This window comes from Peromyscus maniculatus, chromosome 5 (genome assembly GCF_049852395.1).
Source record: "Peromyscus maniculatus bairdii isolate BWxNUB_F1_BW_parent chromosome 5, HU_Pman_BW_mat_3.1, whole genome shotgun sequence".
NCBI classification, from domain to species: Eukaryota; Metazoa; Chordata; class Mammalia; order Rodentia; family Cricetidae; genus Peromyscus; species Peromyscus maniculatus.
This window is the reverse complement of record NC_134856.1, coordinates 109,217,050-109,234,930: the sequence shown is the minus strand read 5'-3', so window position 1 is coordinate 109,234,930 and position 17,881 is coordinate 109,217,050. Positions and strand designations below refer to the sequence as shown.

The 17,881-nt window shown below is 34.8% G+C and overlaps 1 protein-coding gene across 2 annotated transcripts; it reads left to right on the top strand.

Annotated features, from left to right (window-relative positions):
* The first annotated feature begins 7,152 nt into the window (after positions 1-7,152).
* LOC102904445 (prolactin-7A2-like) lies at positions 7,153-17,541 on the top strand. 2 transcript variants are annotated; one of them, XM_076573102.1, is made up of 7 exons: positions 7,153-7,253; positions 10,232-10,407; positions 11,171-11,209; positions 11,965-11,997; positions 13,365-13,472; positions 15,425-15,604; positions 17,019-17,541. In XM_076573102.1, exons 1-7 carry the CDS (start codon positions 7,223-7,225, stop codon positions 17,235-17,237), a joined length of 786 nt encoding a protein of 261 aa, XP_076429217.1. In that variant the 5' UTR covers positions 7,153-7,222; the 3' UTR covers positions 17,238-17,541. The 2 variants fall into 2 exon arrangements, with proteins under 2 accessions (XP_076429217.1, XP_076429216.1); XM_076573101.1 differs by having other exon boundaries at positions 7,160-7,253; positions 10,229-10,407.
* Positions 17,542-17,881: the final 340 nt, after the last annotated feature.

Genomic DNA, 17,881 nt, shown 5'->3' with positions numbered 1-17,881 from the left:
AGAGTAGGATTAAAAAGCAAAACAAAAACTATATTGTGGAAAAGAAGCAAAGGAAGTAAAGACTAAAGGAAAGAAAACCAATAAAAGCCATGACAAAAAGGCTGCCATGCTGTTACAATACCAAAATACATAAAAAACTAAAACTACCCTCAATTTAGACCCTCATAACAAATTCATATCACCTTGTCTCATATCCCACATCTTTTATTTCCTTTCTTGCTTTGTTGAATGTTTAATTTAAATTTGACTATTATTTGCTTTATCTGTTGAAATATGAAAGCTTCAGTGTAAAACAAAACCCGACAGTTCTCCATGTCAGAAACCAAGAAAATTTCTCCTATATAATAAAAAATAATAAATGTTGATATTTATTGTTTCAACAAACCCATATCTTCTCTCAAAGCTAGACGAATTTATCTGAACATTGCTTTTGTTTCCAGTGTGATGGTCCTTCTTTTTCAGAACATAGCAGAACACAGCTCAATAGCCTCATCGACCCCTCTACTAGCTCTTGACTGCATGCAAAACAGTAGCTTCCCTATTATATGTCACCCTTTCCCTTCAAAGGCAGGAGAGTGTGGTGTGATCCAAATGCACACATATCTATGTTATTCATGGTCCACATCTGCTTTGCTTTACATTTAACATTTTTATGCATATTTCCAGCACACAAGATAGTGGCATGGCAGCAGTGTTTGGAAATAAGTATAAAATTTAATTTTATAAAATGTAAGTTTTAAAATGTCTGTAAGAATATTAATTTTAAGCTTCTGGCAAATCATGCAGGTGTCATGGTCAAAGGCCTCAGCTGTAGGTATCTCAAAGAGTCAGCAAAATATGGTCCAAAAAGACACTTCAGAACAAAACAATAACTTTCTCTCTAATGAGAGTGAGTATATATTCTTCTGTAGATTTCAATGTAGTAGAACATTTGAAGAAATGTTTCTGTTGCTGCAATAATAGCAAGGGATGTCAAAGTGGAAAGAAATCAATGATAGAAATTGACTTATCTGATAAAATATGAAATTATATATCATAGGCACTATGTAGAGTAAATGAGAAGTCAACAGAACTCTTTTTCCAAGACAGTCAAATTAAATAGTGGGGGAAGGGCATAGAAATATACAAATTACTGTATTAATGTCAGACTAATGCAAACTGCTCAAAGAAGGAAAAATATAATTCAAGTCAGAGTTAGAAGACAAAATAGAAACATAAACAGAACGTGAGAAAGTTTGAGAACACCATGAAGAGAGAGACCCCTCAGTGGTCAGGGAGCTATGGGAAGAGGAAGCAGAAAGATTCTAAGAGCAGAAGGGAGGGATGACCCCGAGGAAACAGTGTCTTCCAGACACACCAGGACTGACGCACATATGAAGTCATAGAGACGATTGCAGGTGCAAAGGGCTTACACACATTCAAGCCAGACAGGCCCTAATACACAAGGGGGAAGTGGACATGAAACCCCATCATAAATAACAAGAAATTATCTCCAATTGATAAACAGTTGCAAAGAAAAATTTAGTTTTTTCTAGTGGAGTCTCACTGGGCATATTAATGACATTTAAGGATAGGCCATATGTCTAGCAGAAGATGGCTAACATGAAATGAACTCATTAGTAATTTTTGTAAACACAAAATGAACTTAGTGGGTTTTTTTAAATAGATATTTTGTCTTACATTACTTCCTTTGGCTATTTTTTACCTTACCATTCCTTTACTTCTTCTATATTATGATTTCTGATTTTCATTTTTTATGGATTTTGTTTTTGGAGATGTCTGTGTGTCTTTCTAGTGTTTTTTCCTTTACTTTTTGTTTGTTTTCTAAAATGACAAAGAAAGAAATGGAGTTGATTGGTTGGGGTGGCATGGAAGATTTGGGAGGAATAGGGTCATAGAAAATCATGATCAGAATATTTTGTATGAAAAATATTTTTTGTAATATCACTTAAATTTTTTGGATGCCATCTATATTTTTAACTGACATAATTGTTTACAATATCTATTACATATGAAGGATATACACAATGTGGAATAGTTTCTGTGATAGAAACTACTCCTAGCAATTTCAAGAATGCAATCCACTTTTATTCATATTGTCTTTCTGCTGCACAGTATCACTTTTAAGTTCGCTCTAAATATGGATTAAAAATATTTTTTAAATAATATTTTTTAAGACACTAATAAAAGGGAAATTATTTCTATTAGCTGGCTTAAGATATAATCACATATTTTAATGGCACTAAAGAGTTGACAAAAAAACCTTTTAAATATAATAAACAGGAATGTCGTATGATCCAAAACTCACATATATTTCTTACCTTGCAAAAAATAACTTGATTTGAATAAATCAGGAAACTGAACTCCTTCACAATAGCTTCAGAATAAAATAAAATGACTATCAACAAACATATCTAAGGATGTAGAAGAATGATACATTGAAAAATTTAATATGAGTTAAAAGTAATGGGAAAAAAGGTAGAAGATGGAAAAACTCACATTCTCATGTGTTGGCAGAACTAATCTGACGAGAATGAAGGGTCTACTGCAGAATGTTGGCAGGTCGCATGTAATGGTGGGCAAAATTCCCATGGTGTACTTTGGACAGCTTTTGAAATGATTCTAAGATCAAAATGGTAACAAAGTGTCATTGACAAGTCAAAATAACACTAAGCAGAAGAAAAAAGGCTAGAAATATGAATAAATCTAATTTTATTTTATTCATAGAACTGTGGTAACAAAAACAACATGATATTGGTACAAAACCCAATACACTAGAAAAAGGAGAGAACAGAATTTCCAGAATAGGGCAAGGGAATGACTTTGTGGATAAAGGCAATTGTAACCTACTCTGATGACCTGAGTTGATCCCCAGGACCCACTTTTAAAGATATAAACTGATTTCAAAAATCTCTCCTCTTACCCTCACCTGTGTGGTGTGTCCACAAAACAAACAAACAAATGTCAAAAATTTCAAATGAGGGCCTTGGGAAACGGCATAGTAGTTAAGAACCCTGGCTGCCTGTGAAAAACAGGTTTGGAGTTCAATTCCCAGGACCAACACAGCATCTCACAACCACCTGTAACAACTCCATTTTCTGGGAACCCAATGCTTTCTTTTGGTACCAAGCACATATATAATGCATAGAAATGGATCCAGGATAAAACACACATACATAAAAGAAAAATAACAATAAAATGAAGTAAATAAATGAAAACAAGAATATCCAGATGTAAATCTACAGAGATATATTCATCTAATATTTAATAAGGTAATAAAAATACATATAGGAGAAAATATAGGTTCAACAAATGTTGTGGAAAAAACTGTTATGTAATGTAGTACAATGAACCTAGATCAATATTTCTCAATCTGTGAAAACATAATTCCACAATTCAGTAGCAGTAATGTGTATATGACTTGGACTTTTAGAGTTCAAAAAAAAAGGATGACATTGAACATAAGTAAAGGTAAGAACTATATAAAAAGGGACTTGATAACCAGAAATAGTCCCAAGAATGAACACACTATCATCCATAAAATTAAATACATTTTTTACAGAAATAAAGGCAATCAGTAAAGCGAAGAAAGATCACATAGGATCTTAAAATACACCTGAGAGTAACAGACTATAGACATGGAGATAAAGAATTACATCACTTCCCCTTCCCTACCTTCCTAACCTTTCCCATCTTCATCTGCAAACTACTTCTCAAATTTATGGCCTTTTGTTCTTCATTTAGTGTTATTACATTTACACCCATGTGTAACACACACACACACACACACACACACACACACTTCTGCTGAAATGTATTTTGTTAAAGCTAGATCATTCCTATTGAACATATTAGGCAGTGCACACTTTGTCCTGAAAGATAATAGATTTGAGGTAGTTTTTCACAATGGGAGATTTGATATATACCACAAATGGAGAATATCACCTAAAGACAGGAAATTAAGTTGAACTTAAGTGCTTATGTGAAATGAGAGCTTTTTATTTTGAACATCATTCACAAAACTCCCTGAGCCTGTTTCAGCAGACGGACATGGGTGATAAACAGGATGTAGCCATAGTACTAGCCTGGAGCCAGTTATACGCCATCACGCAGATTCTGTAGATAAGGATGGAATCATTGCCCCATTTACTCCTGGCAAGCATAGACAGTGTTAACTTCCTGTACCAAGACAGTCCTGTGGAAATGGCTCAAGACAGTGAAGATTAATGATTCCTGGATAATGACTTTTTTTTACAAATTCACTTTTTCTCTACTATGATCAAAGACCTAACAAAAGAGACTTTTCCAAGGAAGTTTCTGGAGGCTTATATTTTAAGTGGACACAATTCAGGGTGTCAGGAGTTGTGAGACAGCTTGTCATACTGCTTCCACAATTAAGAAACAAAGAGAGATAAAAGCTGTTGCTTTATTTCTTCTTTCTTTTTGACTCAGTCCGAGTCACAGTCCATGAAATGGTGTCTCCAACATTAATGAAAATGTAGTATAGAGTAGCCACTATGAAAATTGATATAGAGGTTCATCAAAAGTATAGAAATTGATCTGCCTTCTGACCCAGCTATACAACTCCCAAGTATATAGCCAAGGACCCTATACCCTACTACATAGATACTTCTTTATCCATGTTTATTGACAGTCTATTCACAGTAAATAAGAAGCAGAAACAGCTTACACCTATCAGTTGATGAATGGATAATGAAAATGTGGTATATATACACAGTGAGTTTTAAGTTTTAGTCAGCTCTAAAGATAATGAAATTTGGAAGAAAATGGATATAGTGGGAAATAACCATTCTTAGGTAATCCAGACGCACAAAGACATATGCCAAATGTTCTTTATCATATATGGATCATAGCTTTGAATTTTTATATTTATTTTATTATTTTTTTAATTATGTGTATATATGGGGGGTGGGGGTGGGTACACACAGAAGCCAGAGGAGTTTGGTCCTCCTGGAGCTGGAGTCACAGGTAGTTTTAAGCTGCCGGATGTGAGTGCTGAGAATCAGACCCGGGTCCTTTGGAAGAACAGTACATGTTGCAGCTCTCTATCTTTGAATCTTTAGATATGTGTGTTTAAATTGAAGTACCTTTAGAATTTAAGAAACAATTCTAGGTCTATGGTATGAGTGCCAAGATTTCAAACTGGGTAGGATAATAAAGTATAGATGGTATTCAGGAGAAAGGAATAATGGTGGTAAGGTATATTAAATGATGTGAAAATGGGAAGGCAGGAAAAAAAAAAAGGTTAAAAGAGTAGGTTACCTAACACTAAAGACTTCTGAAGTACATATGGAAACCTAGTATTGTAGAAGCTTGTTGATAGTAGAATTTGGTGAACAAGGGTATTAATAAAATATTAACAAGCTGTTACTAAACAATGAGAGAATGTATCACTTTGTTCAGTTGCTCCCTCTGAATAAGAATGACCAGTAGAACAGGTTGAATGGGAATCATGAGTACATTTAACTCTTTATGAGCTACTCTCATTCTCATTGAGGCATTTGTTGCACTATTTGGGGGCCCTTTTAGTGCTCCATGGAAGAGGCAATCAAGATCAACCCAGTAATGGGTGGATCGGGAACAGTTCTATTCTTTACCACATCATTCCTCAGAATAATCTTGGTTCTCATGGTCTCTTGACTGCCCTTTGGCCAAGTCCTCTCTGTTGGGTAGATCAGTATGATGAAAGGGTCCAGTGATCAAAAGCAATGTCTACCCTAGAGGCTTTCGTGCCCTCTAAAAAGTAAGTTTAGTTTACAGTTCTTATGCTCAGGCATTATTTTTCTAATTCTGGTATATAATATGATGTCCAGAAGAAAGGTGTCCCAGGCGTATTTTCTTTCATTAGAGAAAAGCATACTATGTCTGGAGCAAAATAGTTTCCAACACAAGAGATTCTAAATCATTTTCAACTTGTAGCTCTATTTCCAAATCTACCCCCTGTTTCTCAGTGCTCCATTGAATTTTTATGACATTCATTGACCTGTTCTAAACCAAAGAACCAACTTGTACACAAAAACAGGAGACCATCACTTGTATTTCCTCCTCTACACAAAGAACTCCAATTCTAACCAGACCCTGCTGATGATTTCTGGGGAAGTGTTTATTCATACAATATAGACTATTGGCAATGTGGTGGATGCAAACAATACTAAATTTAACAGACTAGTAAATGGTACAGCACATATTATGGTTGTACAATAAAGAGATTATCTAACTGTGACTGAAATGAATATTCCATACTCTTGCTTTACTTTCAGATGACACTTGGCTGGCCATTTCTATGAACTGTCATAAAGAGACCTGCTTAGCACAAAGTAAGTGCAAATACCCATCCAATCCTGATGTTTATACTCAGTCAACTGTATACCACTATCATAGGTGCAGCCAAATATATTCTGATTAGATTTAAGTACCACATTCATGACAGAACTATGTTTGTGTAGATAATTTTGGCTGAAAACCGTGACAGGATATTGTAAGCTACAGCATGAAGGCCTTGTGTGATATTTGGTTAATGAAGTACTTGCCTCAAAACAAAACAAAACAAAAAACAACCAAACAACAACAACAAGAAGAAACCAAAAACATCAAAAGAATAAAACAAAATGACCCACCAACCAACCAAACAAACAAACAAAAACAAAAAATCCTCTACATGTCTGGATTTGCACCTTACACTACTGACCTATTGTGCCTAGTGTGTGGAAACAAACACTTTACTGTGTTCTCTGTATCTTGGCAAAAAAATCATAAATGTTAAATGCATGACTGTTCCTGTGGCTTTGTGTTGCAATGCTCAAATACAGTGAAATAACTATGTTACCTTAACCAAGATTCAGTGACAGAAACATGTAAGTACCTGAAGAGAATGGAAAGTCTGGAACACAGATATTTTGCTAGGGCACGGAATTCATACCAACCTTTATGGAATAGAGATAGCTATAGTGATTTGCAACTTAATTTGGGCCCTAGAAATATTCTTTAAATAAATAAATGGGTTATATTGACTACTTGCGTCATTATGGTCATGAGGATGTTAGATCCTGCCTGAAGTTGAAGAGTCATATAATCCTCACCTTCATTCCTGATGTTATTTCTTCTTGCCCCCTAGCAGTGTGTGGCCTTTGGGATGGTTCAGCAGTCTATATAGGAGGTGGAATATTTACTGGAGGTGGGACTGCACTGAAACAGCCAAGATATGCCACTGTCTTTCTCTCGATCATGCTTCTGTAAGTAACTCTTTCCTCGTGTTCTTCTAAGATAAGACACTCCATTGATTTAGAAGCTTCTTTGGAGAATTTACATTTTTGTGTCCTTTTTGCTCTTTTTGGTGGGAACAGACTGTTGTTCATACCTATTCAGGACAATAAAAAACAAATAAAGCTAAGAGGCTTTCCAATCATTTCTGTGGAAAGAAATACACCACACTCTTGCATCAGTGGTTCTTAAAGTTAGTCATCAATCCAGGAGACATGGAAATGTCTATAGAGGTAGTGGATTTTCTTAACTGACCTAGATAGAAAGAGATTTTTTTTCAGTATCTAATGGTAAGAGCAAATCACATAACCAGGGCTTAGAATGATCAACATCTAAAAGTCAAATAGAAGAATCTGACACATTTAACTGGAATGAGTTAAAAGGAGATTGCATTCTGAATTTGTAGTAACTCTTAAAGGTAGACTTACTATGTTCTGGTTTCTGGATCTCTGCCATGAAATGCTTGACTTGAATAAACTTAATCTTATTTTCTAATGTGGAGACTTAGTGTTCAAGGATAGCAGATGAGTATCTATCTATCCAGCTCTAGAATGTCAATCTAGCCAAAAAATGTTTGAAAAAGGATGCTATGTAATATTCACTTTTCTTCTTGATAAACTTTCTAAGAATTAGATTTTGTATGAAACAAAAACTAGTATCTTTAGTTCCTTGCACTCAGCTTACACTGTGAATATCTTTCAGATGATAAATGGCAGGACCATATATGTGCATACAATAAATTAGGGAAAGTCTTATGACTTTTGAAAATTTAGCTGTACTATAAGAAATAGTCCTCCCCAGGAAAGAGTGCCCAGTTTTTATTCAACATCAAAGGGTCAGTCCTAAAAACATATACATACAACTCATATTATACTAAGCACATTATATATACATATATATATATATATATGTATGTATATATATATATATATATGTAACAACTAAAGAAATGTTCATGAATGTAAAAATGAAAAGGGATCTGGGGGCCAAGAGAAGAAAGATGTTAATGATGTAAATATCACAATCTCAAAAAATATTTTAAAGAAATATTTTAAAAGGATTTGTCTTAATTATTTTTATTTTGCTTAGAAATAGTTGATGCTTATGTCTTTTATATAACACAATCTTTTTGAAGTCTTAATTATTTTGAATATTTATGATTTGGGTTATTTTTTATACTAAATACATCTTTCCAGTATTCCAATTTTATTCTGAATATTTATAATTGCATTTAACAAAGGTACTAGACATGAAGAGCTTTTTCAGACTTGCTCACTGAACAAAACAAATAAAATTTTCATTTTGATATCTACATGGTGCTCAACTCCTGGAAAGCATTGATTATCAATATATTAGAGCTCTTGTTTTGTTCACCTATAAAATGTTTTTTGATGATGACACCAACATTGCTAATTGTCAAAAAGAAATTCATTCAGAAGACAATGTTTTATAGAGCAAGGCAAGTAAATGAAATAAAGATTATTGTGGCTTCGGTGTTCAAGTACTAAAAGATAAAACTTAATCTCTGTAAGTAACAAGTTCTGCTGACACTGAGCCTAAAGACTACGGATGTGTTCCTTATGACCCAGTTATAACTGAGAGAGCCTGGGTGTGTACTGACTCACAATGCATAATGCAAAGCCCATAGTTTTGACAGTATGCCATACAACACCTGATACAAGATATAGGGAAAAATTGATTAATCCTACCAGCCTTCTCTTTACACCACACATTTTGATGGCATTTCACAGGATCAGTCTACCTAGAAGGTTATCAGAAAGTTCAACTTTATAGAAAAAAAAATCTCTGAAGATTGTTGTAAAATGGCAAACTCATGGAATCATTACCATAAGATAGTAAATCCAGTACAGAGGCTCCTTTTCATAACAGGAATCTCATTATTCTCAGTGTTACACAATAGTCATTTACCTGTTTACTCTTTTCAGGCATGAAGATAAAATGAAAGGCACCATGCTACCTGGTCAAAAGCACACATTGCACATTTAGTTTAGAAAGTTCATATTTCCCCTCCATATATTCTGCAATGACTTCTGAGCCTTAGCTGTGGATTTTGAGCGGAGGAATAGGGAGTTTGCTCTGAGACTGTTTCTCCTAGGAATGTCAGAAGCTATACCCATAATGTCTCACCAACGTGATTGCCTAAGCACGATCTGAATAAAGACAAAAACAATAGACATAATAACATGAATTAAGTGAAGCTCAGGAGGGCTCAACCCTATAAAAAGAACTATAGGCAACTAAGGCATGATGACAGTAGGAGAAATAATCTCCCAGGGAAAAGCACATCTATCAGTTATCTAACACTAAATGGTCCTCCCTGAAAATCTCACATACAAGTAGCATTATAGAAGTTGCACAGATATATTTAAGAACATATATATATATATATATACACACATACACACACACACATATATATATACATATATATATATATATATATATATATATATATATATATATATATAGCAATTAATGAGAAGAAGAGGCCATGCATTTAAATAAGAGTAAGGAGAAGTATATGGGGAGATTGGGAAGAGGAAAGGGAAGGGATAAATGATGCAACTATGTTAATCTAAAAAAATTAAAGAAAAAGTGCTATCTTGGAGGAAGTGATCATTGAAAACCAGCATAAATTCTTACAATACTGAACTAATAGACAATTAATTATCTCCCAATGTATGCAATTTCATAATTATTTCTGATATCAATCCCAGGCTGTGGGAAGTCATCAAGTTCTGAAATTCTGACACTATATACCTCTGCAAATATAACAATTTAATTACATTTTCACAATGAGAGACACTTCTTCACTACCACTGCTATACAGTATCAAATCACACAGGGGAAGGCACTGGGCAAAAATGATGGAATTTCTTTTGGTAACTTTGGATGATTGGATCTGAGTGGCTCTTGTTTCTGTTAGTAGGGGCCCTTCTGATGCTGCTGGTATCAAACCTCCTTTTATGGGAGAATGTGGCCTCTGTGCCTTTGAGTAGTGATGAGATTGATAATGATCAGCTATACCTCAAGGAACTGTTTGATCATGCCCTGATACTATTTCAGAATATCAGTAAACTCAACACTGAAATGCGTAGGACATATGTAAGTATTTCACTTATCTCTGGCGTATTTCACAAACCAGCCTCCTTGTCAAAGACTGTCCTGTACCCCACTTTCAGTTATCATGAACCAAAGTCCTAATAATGCATGTTTCTAATTATACCATAAAGCATCAGCTATTGAAAAAAATGAAGGAAGGAGACTGGGGTAAGTATCCTGAAATCTCAAAGGTATTTGAAGACTTCAATGAGCTTTGGAATTTCCCCTACTTATCTTTAAATTTTCTTAAATATCCATTTGTGGCATAAAAATCTAATAGACACAGCTGGGAAAGAATTCTGACTTCCTCACCTTGCTTGCTAGAGGGCCTCTGTTAGCATCTTTACTTAGCACACAACAGGCATCCAATAGAGAAGAAATGTACTACAGTGAGTCCCATGGAATCAATGAAACTAATCTAAATTGTGATGGTGTGTCAAAAGACATGGACATGTCCCACCTCCCCAAAAACTCACACACAAACATTAGCTTTTCAAATTTTTAAACATTAGGAGTACTTGTTTAAAGAGTTACAATGCATGAGTTTATTCACTTAGAAGGCTAGTTTAGAAGAGGAATAGGTTCTCTGTTCCTGTGGGCTGTATGCTTTCTTATCAATGTCAGTCAATATCAAGTATGAAACAGTAGGCAAGATTTCTGTATAGAAATGGACACGGGAAGAATGAGTCTGTTTTTGTAATAAATGTGAATTGATGTTGTCTTTTAACTCACTAGTTTTTCTATCATTCATTTCATTCTGTTTCAGACTGACACCGAGTTCTCTGAAAAATTTCACCATAAATTTGTAAGTACCTCCCCCTGCTTCTCTCTTCTTTCCTCCCAAAGCCTTCAGGTTAATGACTTTGAACTTAGCACAGGAAAGAATCCAAGTTTCAAATAATATACCTCCAACAGTAAAACAAAACAAAACAAAACAAAAATATGCCAGCTACTATAAAACAGAGTAAGAATGGGACAGCTTCAGAAAGTTTCTGGTTTGCTAGAAATAGAATGATTTTAAGGTCTTTCTCCCTTCATAATTGTTGTTTACTTTAAAAAATTCTTTACACTTGCAACATAATGCTTTAATAGTTGTATCCATGGAAGAATTCTAATTCCATCTTGCTTCTACAAACCAGTTGCTGTTGACATCATTACTTAGCACACTGGGCACATGCAAGACAGGAAAAGTCTATTGTACTGAGTCACAAGAAATGGATAGAAAAAATCTAAAGTGTGATAAGTCAAGCTGGGAAAAAGCAGACAACAACAACATGTTAGCTTCTCATAGGCCCCTAAATTCTGGGAATCATATTTAAAGGATTCTGGTGGACACGTTTACTAGGAAGGTTGTTTTAGAAAAGAAATAGACCCTGTCTTCTTGAGGGCTGTATGTTACTTGTTCAAGGCAAGTTAGTGTCAAGAAGGAGATTCTAGACATGGCTTCGGCACAGATATGGGCACCCAGAGAATTTCTCTTTTTTGCAATAAATGTGCATTCATGTTGTCTCTTTACTCACTACTTGTTTTTTTTTTGCCACTCTCCTCATCTGAACTCAGCTAAGTTCATCATCAGAATCGTATGACAAATTTGTAAGTGCCTCTCTTATTTCCATTTTCTCTGTCACAAAAAGTCAAAACAAAAACAAAAAAACATGCTTTTGAAATGATTTGTTTAAGATTCTATCTAACTTCATTTATTTTTTAATTTAAAAAAGTATAATTGTGACATAAAACTATAATCATTTGGCTAGGGAAGAATTCTGATATCCAGATCTAGGTTTTAAAGAGCAAGAAATAGTGGCATTTTCCATTTAGTTCACTGCAGATACCCAAGAAGGTTGAAATGCCTTAGAGTCAGTTAGATGTAGGAAGCAGAACCAATCCAAAAGGAAACCAAGTCAAGAAGGAGGAAAAACACTAATTGATTTTCTGGAACCCCCAGTGTTAGGAATTCTGTTAGAGATCTCCAGTGCTAGAGTTTATTCAGTAGGGTCTGGTTGACAGAAGAACATAGGCTCTCTTTGCCTGATGACTTCAAGTCTCTTTGAGATGAGTCAAGATAAAGGAGAAAAAGTATAAGGCTACAGTGAAATAATGGGCATTAAGAGAATGTCTCTGCAGTTGCAAAAGATGTATTATTATTGTGTTCTTACTCATAAGTTTCTCATTCCTCATCTTATACTGACCCTGTTTTAAATTTTTAACTTTCCTTGTAATCCATTAAACTTTGGCACAGTAGCTGATTATCAGTTTAAAATAACACATTAGTGATAGTATATTTAAAATATAATATTTAAGATTATATACTGATCAATATAAGTAATTCTGTTGTTTTTTTGTTTCATTGCTCACTATTTCCTAAAATTGGTCACTTTGTTACATCTACTTTGTCAAACGACACAATTCCAGTCAGGATTTATGATTAACACTGGATGGTTCCGGTTCACTTGTAATTGAAAGAACATACAATTTTAAAATACCTAGGTAGCCCTGAAGAGAAGGCTCAGTGGTTCAAATGATTAGTTAAAAGACACACATCAATTTGGATACACAGGAACCAAGAAATTAATGAATATAGATACTATACAGCTGACACTGGGCCCAGATTCTTGAGAAAGATGATCTCTAAGACACTTTATATTTACATGTTTTGTTATTTTTAAGGCTTCCCTTCAATAAAGAAAGATTTAGGGGAAATAACAAGAAACTAAGAGAAGAGTAAATAGGGGAAAGGGTTGGTGCATTGGATATTTAGATGAAAAGCAAAATGAGATTACAGACCCAATTAAAAAGAAAGGTATCAAAACATTCACATTGTTAGTCATTAACCTTAGATTTTAGGCAGAGTTAATTTTTACAAAGCACACATCTCTTGAGTACATTAATATTCCTGTTGTGGAATCACTGGCTTATTTTCCAGATTCCATTTAACTGAATATTAATTTTGATATATACAGATGCTTGAGTTTTTTGAGGATCAGGAGTTTCTGATCAAGACTCTCACCTGCTGCCACAATTACTCCATCAAAACTCCAGAAAACGTGGATGAAGCCCAAAAGATCTCTGTGAGTCTTTAGTTTGATTTTTTTACCTAAACAGCTGAAGCAGTAGGCTAACTTTGCTTTGTCATGCTGCAAATATTGTAATAGATGTGGTAACCACGTCTGCAGGAAATAGAGTGAGAATGAACAAAGAAAAGTCATGCTAGATACTTCATAATAAATAAGCAGGTCCATACATGGTCCATTAGAGGGTTTTAGTTTAATATCTCACCTCTAGACTTTACTCAATAACTACAGTAACAGCAACGTTGCTTGTCTGTTACCAGTGTATGGCTCCCCATAGCAAATCTCACATTACTGACCACCATGCTCAGTCTCCTTGATTTTCAAGACTTGTTTGATTCTACTTCTGCTTCTTATCTTCCTACTAATTCCTCCAACTCCTATGATTTCTTCTTTGTCTTAGCTGTAAGCACGTGAACAAGGGAGTGTTATAAACACGACCTGATGCAACTGAGAATGAGCCATGCTTTCAGTTGTAATGAGAAGGTCTACATATCACTGCATCTCTAATTTAAAACTGTTAGGATCTTTCCTTATGATTCTTTCCCATAACTTATCCTCAAATGAACTGATTTAGGCATCATGTGAAAATAATGAGGCAAAGTGAAGGAAGAAAAGTGTATCTAGGTGTGCACTCTAAGACCAGGAATTTCACGAAGTGCGTTATTGACAGTGCCGCAATTAACATTCACAAAAGCTGGATGGTGTTAGTAGACCAAGGCTTGGAAAATTTCTGGAACTTGGACCATCAGCCTTCTCTGTCAGAATGAGTGTCCGGTTCCATCCAATGCAAGTCCTCACTCTTATTCATATGCAGCAATGGTCCTAGGAGAATGCCTTGCCAAGACCTTTGGATCTGGGCCTTTCCTTCATGTATTTTTCCTCTTTCCCTCACAATGTCCACTGGATTCTTCTCTACTCCTTTTATTGTCTCTACAATAGCTAAATATATCAGCACATGAAACATTTTAAACCAGGAATGAGTTTCATGTAAGATTCTGGAACACACTGGGTAGTCAAATATCTGTTGTTATTTATTATTATTATTATTTTAGTTAAGATCTTTTGTTTGTTTTTGCATACCAACCACAGTTTCCCCCTCCCTTCCCTCCTCCTGCTCATCCTCCATCTTCCCCCTCACCATGCCATGCATCCACTCCCCAGAGAGGGTAAGGCCTCCCATGGGGTGTCAACAAAGTCTGGCACATCAAGTTGAATAGGACCAAGCCCCTTCCTTCTGTATCAAGGCTGAGCAAGTTATCCCTCCATAAGGAATGGGCTCCAAAAGGTAGTTCAGGCACTAGGGATAAATTCTTCTCCCACTGCCAGTGGCCCCACAAATACCGTTAAAGACTATGATATCTCACTGTTCCACTGTTCTTAACTTACATGTTACAACAAATATACTGTTGTACTAGAGGCAAGGAGAGGGAGTGTTCTACTTATTAATGCCATATTTTCTTTATTGTATATTTTTATTAACAGCCTAAATTAACCTAAAATATAAGTATGATTATGAACAATCTAGGTTTTTTGTGTGATGAATCTAAGTTAAATCCCTTGCTCTTTACATTGGGTGAGATCTGTTTTTCCTCAATCAAAAAACCTACTAAGCCCCAGCTTCTAGGGTTGCCCTCCACAAGCAAAATAATGAAATATGTAAGAACTAATAAGGAGGTCAGAGGACAGAATTCTATATGGAAAAGAAAACATGATCAATAAAATGGGTAATTAGAAATAATAGATATATACATAAATTTTTATAATGACAAATTACAGGTTAATCATTTTTACTTTACTAATTTATATTATTTTTATTCCCCCAAAGCATTCTACCTTCTCATAAAATTACCAAGTAGATATTTAAATTGCCTGTCTCATAGAAAACAAAAACTAACAAATTGTTCTTTATTTCACTTATCTTAATGTAATTGCTGAAAAATGCTCCTTAGGTTGAAAACTTTCCAAAACTGATACTCAGTAGAATGTGGGCTTGGAATAACACTCTTAAAAACGTACTGACCATACTCGAAAATAGGACAGGAACACATAATGACGTCATATCATTAGCCAAAGACATTGAGAGAAAAAATGCAGTGCTTTATGAGGACACCAAGAATATACTCAGCTCGGTGAGTAGTGTTTCTATCTTCTACTTTTCTCATTCATGAATGATCTGAATTCTGCAATGGACATTAAATGTTGAAACACCTCTCTTTGCAAAAACAGATTTTGGCACTCAATCTTGTAGACAGTCTCAGAACTAATGGGTAGAGATTAAAGTATAATGTTTTCACAGTAATTTGAATAGCACCTATTCATCTGGGCATATTGAAATACTCCTGACTACTTTATTGGACAGTCTTATTAAATTACCCCTAGCCAATCAGTATTCATTACCAATGTCAAACACAAGTCTATACTCAAGTTTGAAATCTTTGTCCTTTGTCTTCAGAATTATAAAAAAAACCAATTTCATTGGAAGTCAATTTGTTGAAAGAAAATAGTTACATGGGTCTTGTACTTTTACTTTTAGATGACTGGCAGATTTATAGTAGCAAGTGTCTGACATGTGAAAATCCACGCCTGTGATGGAAGTTTCATATACTTTTATTTTTCTTTGTGATAACAAGTTTTCTTTTCCTAACTTTTATTTCAAATGTTTTCATCATATTCTTTACCCTCTCCAAGTCCTACAGGTTTTCTCTACCACATTATCTACTCAACTTTATATTTTTTTCTTTCCCTCCCTCCCTCTCTCTCATAAGAAAGAAAGACAAAAAAATAGAAATCAAATCACACAAGAAAACTATGAAAAATAGAATGCATAAGATGAAAAATACCCCCCCAATAAAAACTACAGTCCCAAAATAGAGAAAAAAAAAAACATTGAGTATGTTTTGTATTGACCACTTATTCTTGGGCATGAGGCCTGACCCAGAGTATGTTCAATACGCCCAATGATCCTCTTTTGTAGAGCACAGATTTTTCTTCTTTTCATCAGATATCAGTTGCAAATTACTTTCTGGTTAGAGATAGAGCTCTCTGTCCACTTCCCCTTCTCAGTGCTGGAATTTTATCTGGTTTGTACCTGTGCATGCTATCAAAGTCTCTGTGAGTTCATCTGTGTATCAGCCCTATTGTGTCTGGAAGATGTTTCCTTGGAGTCATCTACCACCTCTGTCTCTTATAATTTTCCACCTCCAGACCCATGTAGATACTGTATGATTGAGGGAAGGGGTTTGATAAAGACATCCTATTTAGGGCTGAGTTGTCCAAAGTCTCTAACTCTCTATACATTGTCCAATAGTGAATCTCTTTGTTGACTACTATCTACTGTCAGAAGAAACTTCTCTGATGAGGCTTGAGAGATACTCTTATCTATCACAATGTTTTATTGCTATGCTCATTTTGCAGAATAATAGTAGTATGTTTTTTCCAAGCTCTTATAATTTTCCTAAATGCAATTTAATATCTAGAAAAAAAAGGAAAAGCAAACACAAACTGTATAAACAAAAACTGACTGATTATCATTTTGGTCATTAGATTTATGGAAAAACAGAAAATGTGGATTACACTGTCTTGACTGGTCTTGAAGACTTACAATCATCTGATGAAGAATTTCGCCATTTTGCTCTTTGTAAATTATCCTATTGCTTGCGTGTAGATATGAATATGGTTGACATTTGTCTCAAGCTCTTGAGGTGTGTGGTGGTTGGTAATAGTGACATTTGCTCATCTCAAAGAATTAGAGATGACTCATAATGCTGCATCCTTTTAAAGAGTCTTAATTTTATATACTTTGAAGGTATACTTGGGTATAATGGATGTTTTTAAAAAGAAAATTAAAGTGCATATATTCCAAAGTTTACAAAGAAAACTTGCTGGGTTGTGGTGGCACATGCTTTTATTCCCAGTACTTGGGAGGCAGAGGCTGGTGGATCTCTGTGAGTTCGAGGCCAGCCTGAGCTACATAGTGAGTTTCAGGAAAGGCCCAAAGCTACACAGAAAAACCCTGTGTCGAAAAACCAAAATTCAAAGAAACAAATAAACAAAGAAAACCCCAAAATTCTTGTTGGTATCTTTTATTCATTTAGTACTAACTGTGTTAATATTTTAAGAGGTTTAGTTGGCAAATGGAATAATTTACAACTTACGTTAGAATCACAGTAAATATTAATATTGATATAGTCATTAAAATCAGAGAGTAAATTCACAATTAAACGTATTTCTGTGTTAATAAATAATGGGGATATTGGCATACCTCAAGAAAGTAATTCAATTTTCCAGAATCCATCCTGTTGCCCCATATCATAGCTACCAAACAGGTTCTGCAAGGCCAGGACCCCATGCACTCTGGTTCAGCTTTGTTATGTCTTCTCTCTTATCCCTATGTCAACTGCACTCAC

Bases quoted from the DNA above. Each gene is read 5' to 3' on its own strand.
- LOC102904445 (XM_076573101.1), top strand. From the start codon at position 7,223: ATGCCACTGTCTTTCTCTCGATCATGCTTCT. The intron at 13,473-15,424 runs GTGAGTCTTTAG...AATGCTCCTTAG, and splicing joins ATGAAGCCCAAAAGATCTCT to GTTGAAAACTTTCCAAAACT. The intron at 15,605-17,018 runs GTGAGTAGTGTT...TTTGGTCATTAG, and splicing joins CCAAGAATATACTCAGCTCG to ATTTATGGAAAAACAGAAAA.